The 21,388-nt window shown below is 35.2% G+C and overlaps 1 protein-coding gene across 4 annotated transcripts in view; it reads right to left on the bottom strand.

Moving 5' to 3' along the window:
• Positions 1-21,388, bottom strand: part of LOC119838154 (synaptotagmin-7) — a 323,559-nt gene that overhangs the window by 140,662 nt on the left and 161,509 nt on the right. Inside the window, exons 2-3 of one of the 4 annotated variants that reach the window (XM_038363993.1) lie at positions 13,134-13,285; positions 12,917-13,037 (exon numbers count right to left, since the gene is read on the bottom strand). The exons of the other annotated variants lie outside the window; for them this stretch is intronic. Coding sequence (XP_038219921.1) covers positions 12,917-13,037; position 13,134 — 122 coding nt within the window. The 5' untranslated portion in view covers positions 13,135-13,285. The remainder of the gene's footprint in view (positions 1-12,916; positions 13,038-13,133; positions 13,286-21,388) is intronic. 4 annotated transcript variants of the gene reach the window in all.

The raw sequence follows: 21,388 nt of genomic DNA, 5'->3' as shown, positions 1-21,388 counted from the left end.
ATCGTGAGGACACCGGCAAGAATCAAAATACGACGACATGTGACGTTTGCCAATTTGCACTTGGCCAGCGTGGTGGATTATGGCCTGAACCCTCATAGGAGGCCTGTGTCTCAGCAGTGGGAACATATATGGGCTGATGATGATGATGAGATCTCACAACTTTTTACAGTAGAAGAACTGTGTTGCGAATCTTGCCTTATCACAAGTATTGTATTTTATGAGATTTAATTGTTACATAATTAGTTTATGGTCTCTCAACTTGGTGTTATCTGTTAGTAGATGTTAGTAGCTCATTTGTATGTGGGAGTCGAGCACGCTTCGGCACGAATTGGGCCAGCTCGCACCGGGGAAGTACCACACCCCTACAGAAGACCAGCGTGAAATAGTATACTGCTGTGTTTCGTTCGGTGACTGGGGGAGCTGGAGGCCCATATCCTTTTCCTATCCATCCCCAGTCCTTTTCTTTATTCCTTTCGCCAATCCTTTCTTAATCCCTTTCCAGTTTGAAGTCGACAATCCATTTGTAGAGGTGTAAGGTCTGCAATCGACCTTACGCCTCTCCAAATGTAGATGGGCGTTGTGAAAAAAATCATTACATAAAATGAAAATACCCGTTTAGAAGTGTGAAATAGTAGAAACACTATTAGAAACTGGTCCAGCTGGCTTCAAATTTTGTTCCATTAATCATTATAAACATCCTGTATAATCGGTTCAATAAAGACAGAATGGAGCGAAACCACAACACCGAATTGATCAATATAGAGACTTGGTAAATATTCAATTTACAGAAATATATTATACTAGCTGTACCCCGCGGTTTCACCCGCGTAAGTCCGTATCCCGTATGAATATCGGGATAAAAAGTTGCCTATATGTTATTCCAGTTGTCCAGCTGTCTACGTACCAAATCTCTTTACAATCGGTTCGGTAGAAAGAGCAACAAACACACACACACACATCCTTGCAAACTTTCGCACTTATAATATTATTAGGATAAGATAGGATGTGAAAGTGTGTTTGGATATTTGTCCGCCAATCACTAAAACTACTGAACGGATTTAGAAATGTATACATAGAGGGCATGATTTGACTTGGTCGATAGGATACTTTTCATCCCGAATAAATACTCCCTTGGGATAAAACAGAAAGCTTGACATCCGGGCGGAGCCGGGACGAGCTATTTTAAGCATAATTAAGTGCCACCATTACATTTTGCTGGTCTTTTACAGTGGCGTAGCTAGAGGGACAAGGGTCCTGGTGCATAGGGAAAGAATCGGGCCCTCCTCCCCTCTTTCCGCCTTCCTCCCCTCTTTCAAAGCTGAGGTTAGAGGGTCCCCTGAGCTCCGGGGCCCTGGTGCACTGCACCACCTGGCCCTCAAAACCTCAGAGCTACATAACTCTAATCTTAACATTAAGTTTGTTTAACAAAGTTTTAAAACAACTCGTGAGATTGTTCTTCTTAATGTAATTACTCACATATCCCTGTTTTTGGACTTACCTGTAACAAAAAATTAGCATTAGATAAGTACAATTAACATTATAATTTTGTTAACCGACTTCCAAAAAGGAAGAGGTTATACATTGTAACTCTTTGTGTTTGTTGTCTCATGGATGTTTACGGTGAAAACCGATTTTTTATGATTATTTTTTTAATTAAAACCTGGTACCTTCTATGTGGTATGGTATTTTTTTATAAAAAAAAAACTAAACCGTATTAAAATCATCAGAAGCGCGACCACGAATCATCAAAATCGGTTCATCCAGTCGAAAGTTTTTAGGTAATAAATAAATTGCGTAAAATATTATACGTTAAAAGAGCAATTCAACGATAACTATAGGTTATCTGTGCTATAGATAAGCAATTTGAAAATATTTGTGACTAATTTTTTACAAAATGAATCTGTCTGTCTATTTACCTGCGACCTTCGGGGCGACATGGAAAGTACCAGCTTTCAAATAAAACAAGAATCATAAAAATCAGTGCACCCAGTAAAAAGTTACGAGGTAATAACCAAAAAACGCAGTCGAAATCAAAACATTCTTTTTGAAGTAATTTGAGAAATCTATCACCTACTCAATAATAAAACATCGATCATTATCACACGAAGGTTTCATCACCCTTAAACAAATTTAATCCTTTTAAGCTAATACCATTGTAATGGATACCAGCATTTAGCCTGAAAGCCTAATCGCATGACGCCATAAACCCATAAACTGCCCGTCTATATTTATGGACGACAATCAGAATTTATGCTAAGCCTATCTCAGCTATGACGTCATTAGATAAAGTAATATTCCTGACTATGGATGAATAACTAGCTTATATAAAAAACTGAAGTAAAAAACTTATGTAACATAATGTATAACATATCTATATAACATAGTATAAAGCAAAGTCGCTTCTCGCGCTTGTATATATATCCTACTTAATATTATAAATGCGAAAGTTTGTAAAAATGTGTGTGCGTTTGTTGCTCTTTCTCGCAAAAACTGCTGAACCGATTGCAATGAAATTTGGTAGGTAGACAGCTGGACAACTTGAATGACATACAGGCAACTTTTAATCTCGATATTCCTACGGGATACGGACTTACGTGAGCGAAACCGCGGGGCGCGGCTAGTATGGTTATAACTTTGAAACTACGCAACGGAATTTGATGGGTTTTTCTTTAAAGACAGAGTGATTCGAGAAAGAGGTTTTTATGTATAATAACGTCTATTAAGGCTAGAAAACGCTAGCTATCGATTGTACTTAGCAATTAAATAGTGATTTATTTTTTAAGTACAACAGATCAATCACTGTGGGAGTCGAGCACGCTTCGGCACGAATTGAGCCAACTCGCACCGGGGAAGTACCACGTACCACGCCCCCACAGAAAACCGGCGTGAAATAATAGCAAGCTATTATGTTTCGTACGGTGAGTGGGGGAGCCGGAGGCCTATATTCCTCTCATCAATCCTTTCCTAATCCATTCCCAATTAAAGTCTGCAATTGACCTTACGCCTCTCCAAATATTCATGGGCGGTGGTAGCGCTTACCATCAGGCGACCAACCATCTCCATTGCCGACTGTGACATAAAAAAAAGATTTTATTTATATCGTTGCGTGAAGAAAATTTGGGCATCCATAATGGAAAGACAAACAGTTCCATGACTTATTTCGTATAACGTCAGAACAATACATATCAGTCATGTCCAAAATTAATAGTTCTACGTCGCACCAGAAGCAGATGTTGTGTGAAAAACGCGGCAAAGTTTTACAGATTTGTCAAAATGGCGCACACATGCCTTAATACGAGTCCTGTAATAGAACACTTGCTTCTGAAATCTATGAGGTTCCCTTGCCGTGAACTGTTTCCTTACATTTTACTATACTTGATACTAGCAAATAGACGCCTTCTTTTCCGGACGAGAGAAAAAAAATAACATTAAAAAAAGAAGTTGACTTTTTAACGTGATTCTATATTTTTTATATCCATTTTCTTAAAAAATTATATATTATAATTGGTATTCGTCTGGGCTAATAGAAATTGTTTTTGTTTTGCAATTTATAATTCTGACAAAATCTCGTATTAAAAGTCAGAGTCAAGAAATATAACAAATACAGATTCTAGAAGAAGCGCTTAAGAATCGTCATAATCCATTGAAAATATTTATCACCAGGTCGAAAAGCAGTTTCTACAGAGAATACCCACCATGATTTTATTTTATAATTTTAAGCCCATTTATAAAGTATCGTCTCACAAATACGCAATAATAAGCTACTAAATCCAACCAATATTGCTAAACCAGAGACAGTATAATACTTCAATACTTATTACTCGGAAATTGGAAAAATCACTATTCAGAATGAAAAGTCCCCATCCCACAAGAAACTAACATTCCAACTCCAAACCACAAGACACCAAAAAGCCCCGTAACTCCTGACCTAACATATAATTTCATTACACCCTCATAAATACCTCTCACTTTTAAAAGGCGCTTGTACTACGACTAAGTGTCCAATCCAGGGTGACATGCTCCCATAAATATTTCACTCCACCGGGCTCCGTATAAATCTTTTTCAAGCAGCATTAAAGGGATTTTCATTGTCTTCGGGCTTGAACTATTCCTTTTTTATTCTGAGGCGATAAAACTATACGTATGAATACCGGTGACACTGAATTCGAAATATTGACGCATTATGTGGGCTTCATACAACTGGGAGAGGTAATTTTTATTGTGGGAGTCAAGCACGCTTCGGCACGAATTGGGCCAGCTCGCACCGGGGAAGTACCACACCCCCACAGAAAACCGGCGTGAAATAGTGGCATGCCACTGTGTTTCGTACTGCGAGTGGGGGAGCCGGAGGCCTATTTTCTTTTCTTCACCCGTCCCAGTCCATTCCTTCTTTCCTGTCATGAATTCGTTCCTTCTTCCCTTACCCACTAAAAGCGAGCAGCGCATTCGCAGAGCCACTACCTTTGCGAATGTTCATGGGCGGTGGTGATCGTTTACCATCAGGCGAACCACCAGCTCAGTTGCCCGCTATGACATAAAAAACGGTAAATAAACAATAGGTGTTTCTACAGGATATGATGAAAATATACAATACTAGCTGCGCCCCGCGGTTTCCCGCGTAAGTCCGTATCCCGTAGGATTATCGGGATAAAGAGTTTCCTATATGTTATTCCAGTTGTCCAGCTGTCTACGTACCAAATTTAATTGCAATCGGTTCAGTAGTTTTTGCGTGAAAGAGCAACAAACACACACACATTCTTGCAAACTTTCGCATTTATTGTATTAGTAGGATTAATAGGATAATAGGATGATACGTAGAGCATGCCCTACGAAATAATGGTTGATATGTCTCGAAAATTGGTTTGTAAAAACCGATCTTTTTAATTAGACTAGAATTTCATGTTGTTTTTGATCCGTAGATAGATATTTATTTATTTTAGCATAGATTTCACAATTAACTAATATCGTTACTCTAGTAAATAGTAGATGACATTGAAACTGCCGATTAAACTCGGTGAAGGAAACATCGGGAAAAGGTTTCTTAGATTTCATCTAATATTTAAAATTAATTGCTGTTCGTTAGTCTCGCTAAAACTCGAGAACGGCTGGACGGATTTGTCTTATTTTGGTCTTGATTTGTCCCTGGAGGTCTAGGGAAGGTTTAAAAGGTGAGACCGATAAGGAAAATATGTCGAAACAATATTCTATGGCGTTGCGAAGTTCGCCGGTACAGCTAGTCTAAATATATTAATAACTCAAAGTTAACTGACTGACATAGTGATCTATCAACGCACAGCCCAAACCACTGGACGGATCGGGCTGAAATTTGGCATGCAGATAGATATTATGACGTAGGCATCCGCTAAGAAAGGATTTTGATAAATTCTACCCCCAAGAAGATTAAAGTTTGTATATACTACGAAAATTTATTATACCGCGCGGGCGGAGCTACGGCCAACAGTAAATTGCATTTAAAATACGTAATCATTAACACTACTTTATAACTATCTCATCAGAAATGTACGTATGATGAAAGTTCGTAATGCATAACCTCAAAAACTACTGGACCGATGAAAAAAAGTTCATTAGCAAAAAGCTTACATACAGCCTGAGTTGTACGTGGTTATGTTTTATATTGGCTTTAATTTATAGCAAGCTGTAAATGTGACTTGATTTATGCTTCCACATACGAGGACGCTTCGGCACAAATTGGGCCAAGCTCACACCGGGGAAGTACACCTGTCCAGAAGACCGACACAGAATGTGGAAGAAAAGTGGGAATCCTCCTTTAAAGAAGAGAGGAGTTGTATATATATTCGGTAGCGAGAAAATTTCGCTTGCGCGATTCAGAAGTGTGTTGCTACATAGAATAGTAGCTGTTGCGTTTTGGACGGTGTGTGGGGAAGCCGGAGGCTGCTTTTTTCCTTTTCCGCACCCTTCCCAGTCCATCCCTTCCCGAGTCGGACAGGTGCAGCGGTTTAGGCATTAAGAAAAGACAGATAAAGTTACTTTCGCATAATACATATTAGTAGGGATTTAAATTTCTATCAGTCAAATAAATTAGGCTATTTGAAATTACAAACATACCTGTCCGATTTCAAAGAACCTTCTTGACCTTATAATCAATATATTCGGTAATTCAAATAACTGCTACATACAACTTTCATCTTTAATTCTCAGCGTTTCAAATAAAATAAGAACTATTTTCCTCCAATACCGACATAAGCAGATTAAAACGGGACAGAAATTACAAAGAGCCCTCCCTAAATAACTTGAAAATCACGAGTATTGGGACTCAAAAACCCTCAGTAATTTTTTATCAATTGTACCATAGCGGTAACTAAGAGCGAAGTTATTTCAGTCGGAGTACACTTAGAGAATCAAAGAAACGTTCTTATGTATAATTACTGGGAAATGCTCACTTTTTGTAGGGAATGCTTTAAATTCGAAGTTTGCGAAATGATTACATAGTAGGGCTGTCAGTTCTGACGTTTTGCAGTGGATATTATCAGGGTTGTGCGAAAAGGGTTGGATGCTGGAGTTACAATGGGAAAAGCCTTAATAATTTATTCGTTTGATGTGAATGCAGTTTCACGACTTCCTGATAAGGTCATTGATAGCCTTTTCAAACCTAAATTTTCGTATAATTTTATTTGAAAGATAAGTTGAACAGTGCGTAACTTAAGATTGTAAAACTATACGTCAAAATAGAGTTTGAATAATAAACTTTTTATAATAACTAGCAGTTCGAATCTAGGGCGAACATATATAGCCTAGGCCAATGGTACATATATAGCCTATGTCACTTAGCGAAGTTGCAGCTTTCTAATGGTGAAAGAATTTTCAATCAAATTTTGCAAACAAACAAACAAAAAAAGCTAAAATACACGTTCTTCCTCTTTATAACATTAGTGTAGACAAAAGACATTGTCTTTTAGATATCAATCTTCAAACTTACAACAAAAATTACGCCTTTCAAAAATGTTTATCGACAGACAACCTTAAGCCAACTACAATAACAATATCATTATAAATCATATTATAAATAAAATACTTAATACCACATAAACCACACTCCATTAAAGAGATTGAAATCATAATTACACAAAATTTAATGAAATTATATTAAAATATTATATAACTTAATAACAATTTTCCGGAACCTCGTAAAGGCTATATTGACAACATCGAACGCGATATGAAATTTCTCATTTTAAAGTGCTTCGTTTAATATACGATACTGTACGTATCAAAGACTAGTTTATGAGTTTCGGAAAGAAGTAATTAAAAATCTTAAGACGGTAATCGGTTTGTAAATTTATAATATTATTTAATATGCATTTTGAAATTAAGCTACATACATGAACTAAATGGATAAAATGCCTTAAAGAATAAAGAGGAAATACTGTAGTAAAACATCATGAGGAAATCAGCATGTCTAAGAATAAAAACTTCGATGACATGTGACATTTCCAACCCATACTTAGTCAGCGTAGTGGATTAAGGCCTGAAACCTCATAGAAGGCCCGAGTCCCTGCACTGGGAACATATGTAGACTGTAATGACATATATTTAAAAAGTCCAACCTAAGTCATCCAATGGGGTATAAACGACGGAACCTAATTCAAAATAATTTCAAATATAGAACTCCAGAAATGCCTCGGTTCGGTACGGGTCTTGCCTAGGTATCGGGTTTCAAATATCTAACCAAACCAGTCTCGCCCGTGACTTGTAGCGGCAGTGTTCATATTGGTTGGACCTTTTGAAAAATGCCCCTATTTCTTACTTCACGTAAGACAGTGATTTGAATTCAGTACGTTCTAACGATCAAATAGTTTGTACTATTTTTAAATATAATTAGGAAGACTCTACATAAGACAGGCATTCTGCACAGCGGGCAACTGAGCTGGTGGTTCGCCTGATGGTAAGCTATTGACGACGGAAATAAAGGAATCGATTGGAAAGGTGAAGAAAAGGATAATAAGGATAGGGCTCTCAGTTCATCAACTTCGAACGAACCACAAGCCACTATTTAACGATGATTTTCTGTGGGCGTGTGGTACCTTCCCCCGTGCAAGCTGGCGCAATTTGTGCCGAAGCGTGCTCGACTCCCACACTCAAAAAATTAATTTCATCGTTTTTTTCAAGCATGTGTTAGTCTGTAAGTTATTGTTGGACCTATATAACCTATATACATAGTATTCGGAAAAAAAATCGCATAGTTACCGCTACCGGAATCCAGTCCCTTCTTAGTTCTCAATCAGTGTTAGTTCCAAATGTCACCCATATCGGTTGATTGTTTTAGTAGTTGTGGCGTGAAGAAGACATACAGACTTACAAAGTTTCGAATTTATGTTATACTAGCTGCGCCCCGCGGTTTCAACCGCGTAAGTCCGTATCCCGTAGGAATATCGGGATAATATAATAAGTTGGCTATATGTTATTCCAGTTGACCAGCTGTCTACGTATCAAATTTCATTGCAATCGGTTCAGTAGTTTTTGCGTGAAAGAGCAACAAACACACATACATCGTTACAAACTTTCGCATTTGCAATCGTTGGCTTTACTAATTAAGAAAATACACACAAAAATGTAGTAAGCATACAAGTAGGCAAAAGTAGTGCGATATCGTCAAGTTAAATGGCACTTACAAAAAGTAATGGGGCAAATGGCGCTCCGTTTTAATTGATATTACTAATTGATTCAGCTAATTACTAATCTACGAATTGATGTTTTGCCGCAGAATGATTGATCGAAGTTTGAATTTTCAGAGCTATCTCGTAGATGTAATTAGTGGCGCTAATTCTTATTTGTTTATTTATAATACTCTTCAATTAATATTGTAAATGGAAACTTTAAAATAATATGGTTAGGTTAGGTTAGGTTAGGTTACATTACTCTTCAATAAGCAGGGGGGACATATATGGGCTGATGATGGTGATATTTTAAATTCTGACTTTGCTAGCCACATATTTCTGCATTTAAAGCAAGTTATTTATTATTCAATTAAGTTACTATATAATTAATACAGTCATATTTTCAGCCGCCTATAAAAAAGTTATAAATTCGAATGTATTATTTGTGCTTGTTACCCCATAACCTTTCACTGGATGAACCGATTCTTATGATTCTATTTTTATCTGCAAGCTGATGCCTTTCATGCGGTCCCATTCAAATTTTTTCTAGTTCTAACAATTTGTAGGTCCTGGTACGCCTTTTTGTTAAAATAACCATCATGACTAAGACATATTATTAAGTATTAAAATAATACAGTAATTAGTATTTCAGAGAGCAACTACAGAGTGTCTTGCCGGCTCTTCTCTGTAGAAACTGCCTTCCGAACCGGTGGTTTATGTTATAAATGTGTAATATGACGATTCAAAAGTGCTTGTATAAGAAGTCTAATTTAATGAATAAATGTTTGAGTTTGAGTTTGAGCGAATGAGCATAAAATTAACGAAAAGTGAGCATTTCATAAAGAACTAAACTAAATAGAGAACCTCTTTTAATATTCCACATTCTAAGCGCCCCAAACAAAACATCGCACGCTTTCAAAGTCATGATTATTTTCAAGAGAACAATGGAGTCGCAGAGGTAAAGCCTTTGCAACATACGAATAGGTTTTTTTCTTTGTCTACTCGGCCATTTGCAAATAAGTCGCTGTTTTTTATAAGAGGCGGTGGTTAATATCAAAATGTAATAGTATCAGAAACTGAATGATAATTTTTAAATCAAAACTAAACAGCTTTCTAATTGTCATGATTTGATCAATTTAAAATGAGATCACACGGGTGGCACAAATTAAGTCACACTTTCAAATTAAGAATCTTTTCTTCCACCATCAAAATCATTTCACCCAGTCAAATATTGTGATAAAAAAGACCATGAAAAATATAGTCGAATTGGTAACCATCTCTTTTTAAGTCGGTTAAAAACACGTTTTAATGAGTCAATTTAATTGTCTCACTTGCTCTTATACAGAGTATAGGTATTTGATACATTCATAAAATTACTAGCTGCGCCCCGCGGTTTAACCCGAGTAGGTCCGTATCCCGTAGGAATATCGGGATAAAAATAAGAATTGCCTATGGGTTATTCCAGCTAGCCAGCAGTTAACCATTTGTTTTTGCGTGAAAGAGCAACAAACAATATTTTTATTATGTAAACTGTAATGAATATAATGAACTGGTACCCCTGCACCGCTCACACAAGCAGATATGTTTTAGTTAGTTTTTAAAATTATTAAATCATCATCCAACAAAGCAAAATTCATCAAAATCTGTTCAGCCGTTCGTGAGTTATAAGTGTTCAACACGCTTTTTATTTAAATTTAAAGTTTTTATGAGCCGATTTTCTATAAGGGTATGATGCTTCCCGTGCGAGCTGGCCCAATTCGTGCCGAAGCGGACTCGAATCCCACAAATGTATCCCATACATATCCCATATCGTGGTCACGATTCAATATAAGCTCTGTATATTGTTCATGACTACAATTGCATAACTAAGGCCTCTTGGCACATTTTCAAGTAAGCCTGGTTCTAGCTCCAACCATTGATTCAGTTCTTTCGGGCGCCATTTAAATCTACAATTCACTAACGATAGATTCTGTTTATGTCTCTTTGATCTGTTCGTGTGATTTTATATTTTTCGAACCATATTTTTCGATAGAATCTCGAGATATTTAAAAAAATATGATATTATTTATTCAGTGTAGTTTTTCAATATATAGGTTTTATATGAAAATCAATGAATTGTAATTTACTGAGAAATTTTGCAAGAACTTTTCTATTCTTGTCATAATAATTTGATCACGAGGCGGGATTCGAACCCGCGTCCGTTTGCCAAGCCGTAACAACGTCTACGCAATAAATAATTTACTATCTAGATATACAATCTGCCTGTTTCCTCACCCTTCTCAGTCCTTCTTTCCAAACGTCAAACATTTTCTTATCCCTTGCCATTCAGACAGATTTGAAGATATAATGCCTCTACGTTTAGTCATGGGCGGTGGTGATCGCTTATCATCAGCTCAGTAACCCGTTGTGGCTTAAAATCTATTTAAGAAATAATTAAGAGCTGAAGAGTTCATTTGTTTGAACGCGCTAATCTCAGGAACTACTGTTCACTGTTGGTTATGCACGTCATTCCTGATTGATATAAGGCATATGCTCCTATAGGCTATATTCGATGCACCAAATTTAATGCCGAGACGGACGATTATCAATACCAATATTATAAAGCTGAAGAAGTTTGTTTGAACGCACTAATCTCAGGAACTACTGGTCCGATTTGAAAAATTCTTTTAGTGTTAGATAGCCCATTTGTGGAGAAAGGCTATAGGCTATATATGTACCACGGGCGCTAGGGCGGACCGCCAGTAGATTATAAAGATATTGTGAAATATATAAAATTGTCATGTACCGGCGTTTGTGACTAAACTCTGCTCTAAATTATAGTCCGTAGGTGTGAAAATGGGTTATAAACTGATATATAGCCTTAATACATAGGTAGTTGTACCACGCCACGCTTTGCTGCAACAATTGCATTGCAATTGTGTTGCATGGGTTAGAAATTCTACTATCCTACTGATATCATAAATGCGAAAGTTTGTAAGGATGTGTGTGTGTTTGTTGCTCTTTCACGCAAAAACTACTGAACCGATTGCAATGAAATTTGGTACGTAGACAGCTGGACAACTGGAATAACATATAGGCATCTTTTTATCCCGATTTTCCTACGGGATACGGGCTTACGCGGGGAAACCGCGGGGCGCAGCTAGTAAAATATAAAATGAAATAAAACACTTAGTGCTTACCCACGTCGGTGTTTTTAAGTTCACAATTTAAGTTCAATCGATACAAAACTTTTAACCCCTGATCCAAAAAGATATGTTATATATGTTATGGGTGTTATAAGTTTGACGTCTGTTTGTGTGTGTAGCATCATAGTTCTCGAACGGGCCGATTTCGATGCAGTTTCTTTATTGAATAGCCCGTTGCGGTACTTAGTTATGATTGATGAAATTCGTTCAAAGATGGCAGCCACTATTACATGTTTAGGAAATTGAAAATTTCCTCAATATGGGTATCAAATGGAAGGATATGACTTGTAAAAACATATTCTGCATTATGTCAAATTTCAAATTCAAGATGGCCGACATCACAAAATGGAGTCGGGATATATTTAATTAACTGATTTATTTGAAACTTAATAACCAGAACCTTTACATTTTTATATACCTACATTTATACGTTTATAAAACGGTTGACAAACAGATTTTATCTCACAAAGCTTTGAGCGTGGACAATTTTCAACACCTTTTTGTTTGACGTTCGTTTGTTGCAAAAATACTCCAAAGTATAACCCGACATATTTCAGAATATGTTACAAGCATAACCTGACCTATTAAAAAGTGAATTCGCAACTTGTTGGTATTGGCAGCCAGCCAACCAAACGTCGGTAATTGAAACTCCTTAAACATGCAAGAGGCAGGTGTTCGGTAGAAGCTGGTAGAAATAACACTAAATTTAGTAGAAGTTGTGAAAACAATTCTACTATAACTAACTTTGGATCATGTGAAGTGATATTACTACTTCATGTTAACGTTATATTTAATTACGAGGCTATTTATTATATTAAATTGCTATTCAAATTATGTTATTGCGAGTATATCTCATGTTCTCCAAGATTCCAATTTTCTCTAAATTGAAATACATTCAAATTTATTAATAAATTTCTAAAAAAAATATGCTCGAATATTAAAACGCATTATAAACTATTGTAAATTTGCAAAAATTCTACAATTATAAAAAGTTTGAAGATATATCGATAATTCATAAAGAAGTTTTTACACAAATAGTATATTAAAAAAGATTCTAAAAAAAGTAAGAGCACAGACTATATATAAAATACTTACAGTGATTGTGACAAATATTTTGACAGGCCGAGTTTCGTTATTTTGCTTCCCTTGATCCCCTCATTGACGATATTGGTGACGGTCAAAAAATTCTTCGTCATTGTTGACTCTTGCGACGACACTTCAAAAATCACAGATAATAAATGACAAATCAGAGAAAGAACAGATTATAAATGTTCCACAGATTCAAAATGTAAACGTCAAAGTGACAACTTACTTTTTTAAATAGCAACACATTAAACAATTGCAACAGTTAACGCGCGTAGAAATAACTTTCTTATTAACAATTAACAAATTATTTTATTTCTCTCTTTTTATCACAGTTCTATCGATGTTTGTTTTGTTTACATTTCTTTTGCCTATAAATATCTAAATGGAAGTTAGAATTGCCCAAAAGTCTAGTTGAATAAAAGAACTAATTACCTAGTATTTTCTTGTATTTGATTTAACGCGAGTATTATAAATTAGAAATTACAGACTTTTCAACGGATTTTATATTGTTTAACCCTTAAATTATTAAAAAGTTTTTAATTTCTAAACTAATTACTTATGTATATATTATATAGCTAGTGGATTCAAGTCCATTTTATCATCATCATCATCATCATCATCAGCCCATATATGTTCCCACTGCTGGGACATAGGCCTCCTATGTTCACGCCATAATCCACCACGCTGGTCAAGTGCGGGTTGGTAGATGTCACATGCCTTCGAATTTTTGATTCTCAGTAATGCCGGTTTCCTCACGATGTTTTCCTTCACCGTTTCGAGCAGTGGTGATGTTATCCACATGTGCAGATAAATTGAAAAATCAAATTTTTCCTGCACGCTCGCCTGGTCTCGAACCCCGACTTATCGGTTTTGAAGTCCGAGGTTGTTACCACTGAGCCACTACTGCTTTTTTTCCAGCTTTTCTCTTCATTTTTAGATGTCACTTATTTATTAATCACTCAATCATACAGGTTGAATGAGTGAACTTTTTAGATTTTTTATCATACAATACAATTAGAATTTCGAAAGGACTTGTAAATAAGAAATATTTATTTGCCCATTATCTCAACTATATTTATTATTACATAAAATAATATTTATATACATATGAAGACATATACAAAACTACTTGATTTCTTACATACCAATAATATTGTAACATTACGCAAAGAGAATTATACTATCTTAATTTCTATACTAATTACATGAATAAAGTTGATGAGTTTGCTTGTTTGAACACACTAAACGTGGAAACTACGTTGGGTATCCTACATCCTACTAATATTATAAATGCGAAAGTTTGTAAGGATGTGTGTGTTTGTTGCTCTTTCACGCAAAAACTGCTGAACCGATTGCAATGAAGTTTGGGACGTAGACAGCTGGACAACTGGAATAACACATGGGCAACTTATTATCCCGATATTCCTACGGGATACGGACTTGGGCGGGTGAAACCGCGGAGCGCAGCTAGCTATATACCACTGGCGAATCTGAGGCAGACCGCTACTAAAAATAAATGAAGCACTAAAACCTTATCAAATTAAAACTTTACACTCTCGGGATTATAAATTGCAAGTTTGTAATAAAAACCATATAAAAGATAATAAGAGAACTGCAGAATAACTCACTGTCTAGATAGCGGGTTCACTTGATGCTGTGAAGCGAATATTCCAGACCCCAGATAGAATTTAGTGCTTGTGAAGTCGTTATTCATTATCGTTGGTTACGTAGCTATATTCTACAGAATATATATAACAAGCACTTGCCCGCGGCTAAGCACGAGTTAATCCGAAGCAGTTTAATAGTTATTATTGTACATATAAACCTATCTTTTTGAATCACTCTATCTCCATCAAAAATCCATTGCGTAGTTTTAAAGATTTAAGCATACATAGAGACATAGGGACAGAGAAAGCGACTTTGTTTTATAATATGTAGTGATGTATTAATCATTTTTTAAGAAATGGAAAGCGTATATAGTGGATTTTAATTCCGTTGCATTGTATATTAAACACTCTTATATTGGTTTCATCTGTATGTTTGTATGTAACTTTTTTAGAACCAATTTGGACCCGCTTTTAACGGACAGATTTAATTCAAACTCTGTACACTTATCAAAGATCGGTGACGTTAAAATAATTTCATGTGGTTATATTATTTTTCTGATTATCGCCAGGATTAAATAATCTTTTTTCTTGCATAAGATTCGAGACAATTGAATCGTTTCTCTTATTTAAGCGCGTTTTTTATGTATTTTTTTTAATTATTTACTTTTAAAGCTCAGATAGACTAACGAATTCACGGGCGGAATACTTGAATATATTTATGTACTAATGAAGTGAGCATTTATAACTTATTCATTATAGCGACAATAATTTTTTTTACAGCACACAATTCAAAATTAAATCAAATACAATAATTGTAATGTTTTGTCTTGTGAATCTAACGACTCGCTACTTGATAAAGCGAAAACTTTAGATAGAATATATAAGAAATTGGTAAATACAATGTTTCCAGATATACACCTATACATAAACACAAACTCATTTTCTTAATAAATTAATAGAGAATATAGACAGAAATGCGAGAAGTCTCTGGCACCTAATTCTTACTTAATTAGATTGGGATCTAACTAACTTCGAAAATTGAATTAAGCTCCAATTGTAGTCGATTTGATTAAAAAAATTGTTTAACAATGATAAAACTGTAGCAGACTTTAATTGAAATAGAACATTCTGGAAATTTCCAGAACACAATGGAAAGATAAAATCAGACTGTACTTGAGATACAGATTTCATTCCTTGAGTTTATGCATGGAAAATCTTGGCGCGAATATAAGAAAATTTGCGCTGAATGAACCTAAAACCTAGGATTCCCTAGACATTGTTGAAAATCAAGGTATACAGTTTCGTTATGATAGAAACATTACATCATTCTATAGAGTTGTAATTATGCGGGTTAAGCTTAGAAAACTTTAGAAGTGCTTTTGTAAAATCTTATATTTATTATATTTTATACACCTGAGCGGAACCGGGACGTGTATCTAGTTTATTTTTTCCAGATCGTTTCTCATATCAAAATAATTAAACAGCTTTGTAGTTACGCTACAATGAATTGCCGAACGTGCAATATGTCTATCCTTTTTGAAGGCGGTTAATAATATATGAATTCCCACTACGGACTCGAAAATATTCGGGGAGCGTGTGAATATTTCATTTTTTATCCTGGCATCACAGAAACGTGGCCTTCTTATGAATATTTACATAAAACATTTCAATATTTGCATAACTTTACATGTTACATTCACAAATTTACAATTTTATGAATAAGATGTGCTTCACCCAGCACTTTGTCGTACTAATATAGTTCTTTTCTACAAGAAATTGTGACTGAAGTCCTTGGGGGAGGACCACTCCCGATGGGATCATATAACAAAAATTCCCTATCAAACACAAAAAGAATCACGTCAATTGGTTGAAAACCCACAGAGTTATCGAGTAATAAAACAAAAAAAAAATACACTCGTACTAGCTGCACGCCCCGGCTCCGCCCGGCTCATTTATCGTAATTAAAATCATTTAAACTATCCTATCTCTCAAGTTGGATCGAACTGCACATGGTGTGCGAATTTTATTATAATCGGTCAAGCGGTTTAGGAGTCCATTGAGGACAAACATTGTGACACGAGATTTATATATATTAAGATTGAGACCCTCATTTGTTTTGGAAAGCGTCTGTTAATAAAATAGATGTGCAGTGCTTTCATATTCTGTTTATTTATTACTTTATCGTCAAACTATGTATTATGTTTGATGAAATTTTTGTGGCTTTGAGTTTGATTTTAGTTTTTAAATTATGAAATTTTATGAAAACTTAGGCAAATTTTTTTATAATGTTTTATTATAAACTGAAAGAGTTGCGATAACTGTTTGAGCAAAAATCTATTCATCTAACAATAATTAGAACAAACCAAAAAGGAGAACATGGGAGACACCAGTTTAAATAAAAAGCATCATAACAATCTGTACATCTAGTCCTAAGTTATGTGCTAACAAATCCAGAACTTCAAGTGGAATCGATAATCTCCTCCTTTTTTGAAGTTGGTTGTAAAGAGGGTATATAAAATAGCAATCTCTATCACGCAACCCGAAAGGAAATGATTTTTAACTATCAAAGTTATTTTATCATCTATATAGATTTTTATTGTACTAGAAATTGATATAATTTTTGTACTCTCATATAAACAACCTTTTTACCCCCAGGACCGTCCGACATACAATTATAAAAATACGTCCACAATACAAAATACGGCAAAATAAATGAACTAATAATCATATTAAAACCCCCATTATCACAAATTAAAAAAGAAAAGCATTATCACAAATTCTTGCTCGAAAAGTAAAAAAAAAAACTGTCTTGATGTCCCATTTTGCGAGCTGTCAAACGCACGCAGTTTAAATAGTCCGTAAGTTTTCTAATGTTTCCCAATTTACCGCGAAATTTTCATAATTTCTCATTCAGTAAGGACCTCCTACGGGGTATTATCGAACTTATAAAGTTTGAATGAAATCGATAAAGCCATTCTTAGATTATATTGAAATCAACAAAATTGGAATTAGTATCAACAATTTCTTTCTCGAGAAAAAATAATTTAACCTACTGTCTCGATATAACCAAATCACGGTCCGCCCTGGTTTCGCCCGTGGTACTGATATGGCCTTTAGCTTTCCTCAATAAATGGGCTATCTAACACTTCATTTTTTCAAATCGGCCCAGTAGTTCTTGAGATTAGTGCGTTCAAACAAACAAACTCTTCAGCTTTATAATATTAGTATAGATTAGATTTTGATTACGATTATAGGCTACAACTATACCGAGTAACATTCAATATGTTCTCGAATCACAAGCAAAACCGGGACCAGAGTCTAGTTTCCCGCAAACTATTAAAATTACGCACGCATTTTGATGGGTTTTTTTTAATAGATAAAGCGATTCGAGAGGAAGGTTTATATGTATATATCATGGATTATTGTTCCCGTGCGAAGCCGCGGTGGATTGCTAGTACATAGATATAATAAACCAACATTCAGACGAGCCACGCCTAATGCGTATTCTCATATTCATTCAATGATAAGACCCAAATGCCTTCAAATCCCTTCACAGGCTTGGCAGAGACAATCGAGTTTTGCGCCAAACATCTAAACATTTTATTGTGCCTTTGGATTTAATTAAATACCACAGCTTTTTCCATCCTTTTGAAGTCGAGACGGATGTATTTTCGGCTGGTTCATTGAACAACTCTATTAATTAGCTTGCTACAGCACGCGACTTCACTCGCGTTGATGTTGTCTTAGAAATTAAAGACTTTTTAACGGATTATAAGCGCGATTTATTCATTTATCAACCTGACGTTTGGAACACTTTACAGCGAGCGTGGTCACGGGGAGACTGAGGGTCAGCATGCTGTCAAATAAATACCTTTATTGATATATTAACATGAGTATGTCTCCATTAAATGTTTATTATAAAGTAGAAATTATCCAGTACATATAAACATTTGAATTATTGCATTTATATGGGTATTGGCCAAATTTATATTAAAGATTTTTTGTCAATGTCTTTTAATTAAATCTTAAAAAATGTATAACTTCTATTACTTGTTGTTTGGATCTTTGTTCGTCAATCACGCTGGAAATACTGAACGGTTTTTGATGAAGTTTGGTATACAGATAGGATATGAATGATAGGTGATAGGTTACTTTTAATCCCGATTAAATGCTCCCTTGGGATAAAACATGAATCTTGTTTCTGGATACGGGACGAGTGTCTAGTAACTCATATTAACTTAAATAAAAACTAGCTTTTGTATTCATTGGATCAATTAAGTGATCATATGTTTTCCATTTAATTGACAATTAAATATCATAAAAAAAATAAATCATAGATTTATGATCCAAGAGAAATTATTATAGTGTAATATGCCATAACCAGGCAGTTACTAAAATTCTGTTGCAATCGCTTCCCTCGAACAAGAAAACATTCTAGAAATTTCTAGAACAATTTAAAAGCATCCATAACTCGTGTTGTAATGACGAATTACGGAGCAAGTGCGCTGCAAGAAAATCAACTTCGATTGGATTTAAACTGGGTCAAAAGCCCGCTTTCTACAGAGTCTTTGTGCACTGGAGTTAGCGATATCAAATTGCTGGGAATACGTAGGTACTGTGCAAAACGATGACGTCACAAGCATAGTATATGCTCGTGAGATGCAAGCTTTCAGTTTCATTTACGATTGCTTTAATTTCTTGGTATATTGGCGAGTTATGGGTTATAAAGGATGCAATTTCGAACGGTTATACGCTTGTGTTTGCAATAACTCAGCCTTTATAACTGAATGCACCGGTTTTACCCGGGTTTAATACTTTTTTTTAAACGAACAACTATAGAGTTTCTTGCCGACTCTTCTCTGTAGAAACTACTTTCGGAACTGGTGGTAAATGTTAACTGTGTTATGACCATTCAAAAGTGCTTCTATAAGAAGTCTAATTGAATACATATGTTTGAGTTTGAGTTTTTAAAGTAATACAGTGTGAGTACAAAACGTTTTTATAATACTACTTGATTATCCCAGTTTTGTCTGTTAGAAATAGATAAAACGGTTGCCTGGTAGAGATGGCTTTTAGCCATAAGGCCGCCTAAATACTAGTTTTAATTTGCTTTTGTTAAGTTTATCTCTGTTTTATATTTTGAAAGTGTGCAATAAAGAATAAATAAATAAATAGAAATTTATAAATGAAACGTAGGCCATGTTTTATTATTTATTTATACAATATTATTTGATTCGTTGTGTTTAAAAGAATTAAATATTTCCTTTACATAATTAAGGAATTTCTCAACGGATTCTGAATTAATCTTGAATGAAAGAAGGACATTTCAAAAGGATTTCTTGGGGCAAAGGTTATTAACAACATGAGGAAAACGTGGTCTGATTTAGGTTCACAGTTCTATTGTGTTTTATAGAGAATTCTTGGCATTGAATATGCGGTGGTGCCCCCCCCCCTCCCAATACTTAAGATGTAATAAAATGTAGGGAGATATTTCTAGAAAATAAGTAAATAAAAAAGCAGTGGTGGCTCAGTGGTGAGAACTTTGGACTTCAAAATCGTTAAGTCGGTGTTCGAGACCGGGCGAGCGTGCAGGAAAAAAATTGATTTTTCAATTTATCTGCAAATGTGGATAACATCACACTGCTTAAAACGGTGAAGGAAAACATCGTGAGGAAACCGACATGTCTCAGAAACAAAAGTTCGACGACATGCGACATCTGCCAACCCGCACTTGGCTAGCGTGGTGGATTATAGCCTGAACCCTCATTGGAGGCCTGTGTCCCAGCAGTGGGAACATGTATGGGCTGATGATGATGATGATGATGAAGTAAATAAAAGCAAACCAAATATTACAGAATTATTTATGTGAGAAGAGCCTAGACTTTGTGAGCGTTAAAATTCATATAAATGACTATAATTTAAGCATTTTATTGTGTAAGCGAATTTCAGTTTAATAATCATCACAAATAAGATACAGTTTCCAAATCAAAATCCATCAGCATTACGCTAAAAAGGTTAAAAAAGCATACAAACATAACCCTCTTTCTAGCATAGTTGGATGGCGAGTAAATCACCGATGATGTCGATAGTATTATAATCTTTCTTGACCTTTCGAAGAATTGAACCTTTCGAAGAAAATACCTCATGCGTAGTGGAAAATACACATTATTGCTCTCATTCCAAGACGAATAATAGACGGAAAAATAGGGCATTTTATAGGGCATAAAATAGCCTATTTTTCATTCTTTATCAGTGCTAGGCTAGGATTTCTCGTAAACGATAGGCTTTTCTATTAAGTGGTATTTTTTAACCTTATCGCTTTGTCGTGAAAAACAATTATTTCTTAAAAAGACTAACCTGCTTTCAAACTGTCAGAACTATACCTATAATGAGATCACGTGGTAGGCATAAGATATCAAATAAAAAGGAATCATTAAAATTACTTCACCCAGTCGAAAGGGATAACAAACAAAAAAAAAATCAAGTTTAGAGCTTCCTTTTTTAAAGTGGGTTGATACATAAAAAATAACTAATATAAATTTACTATTATAATACCATACAACATTTGTGACGGAACTCTGATTGAAGTTTCAAGGAAAACCAGTCGATCGAAACTGAATTAAATTCGGCATAACATAATATAATCATAATAAATGGAGTAGGACGGTTTTACCATAATTATTATGAAACACTATGTCAAATGTTAAATTCATGTGATTTTAAAAGAGCAACCACTACTTCTTTCCCGATCTTCTCTGTGTCTACAGATTACTTTTTTTATGCTACTGTCGGCAACGGAGCTGGTGGGACGCCTGATGGTAAACGCTACCACCACCCATGAACATTTGGAGAGGCGTTAGGTCGATTGCAGACC

The sequence above is a fragment of the Zerene cesonia genome, unplaced genomic scaffold (assembly GCF_012273895.1).
Source record: "Zerene cesonia ecotype Mississippi unplaced genomic scaffold, Zerene_cesonia_1.1 Zces_u001, whole genome shotgun sequence".
NCBI lineage: Eukaryota > Metazoa > Arthropoda > Insecta > Lepidoptera > Pieridae > Zerene > Zerene cesonia.
The sequence above is the reverse complement of the archived record's forward strand: the minus strand, read 5'-3'. Positions and strand labels throughout refer to the sequence as shown.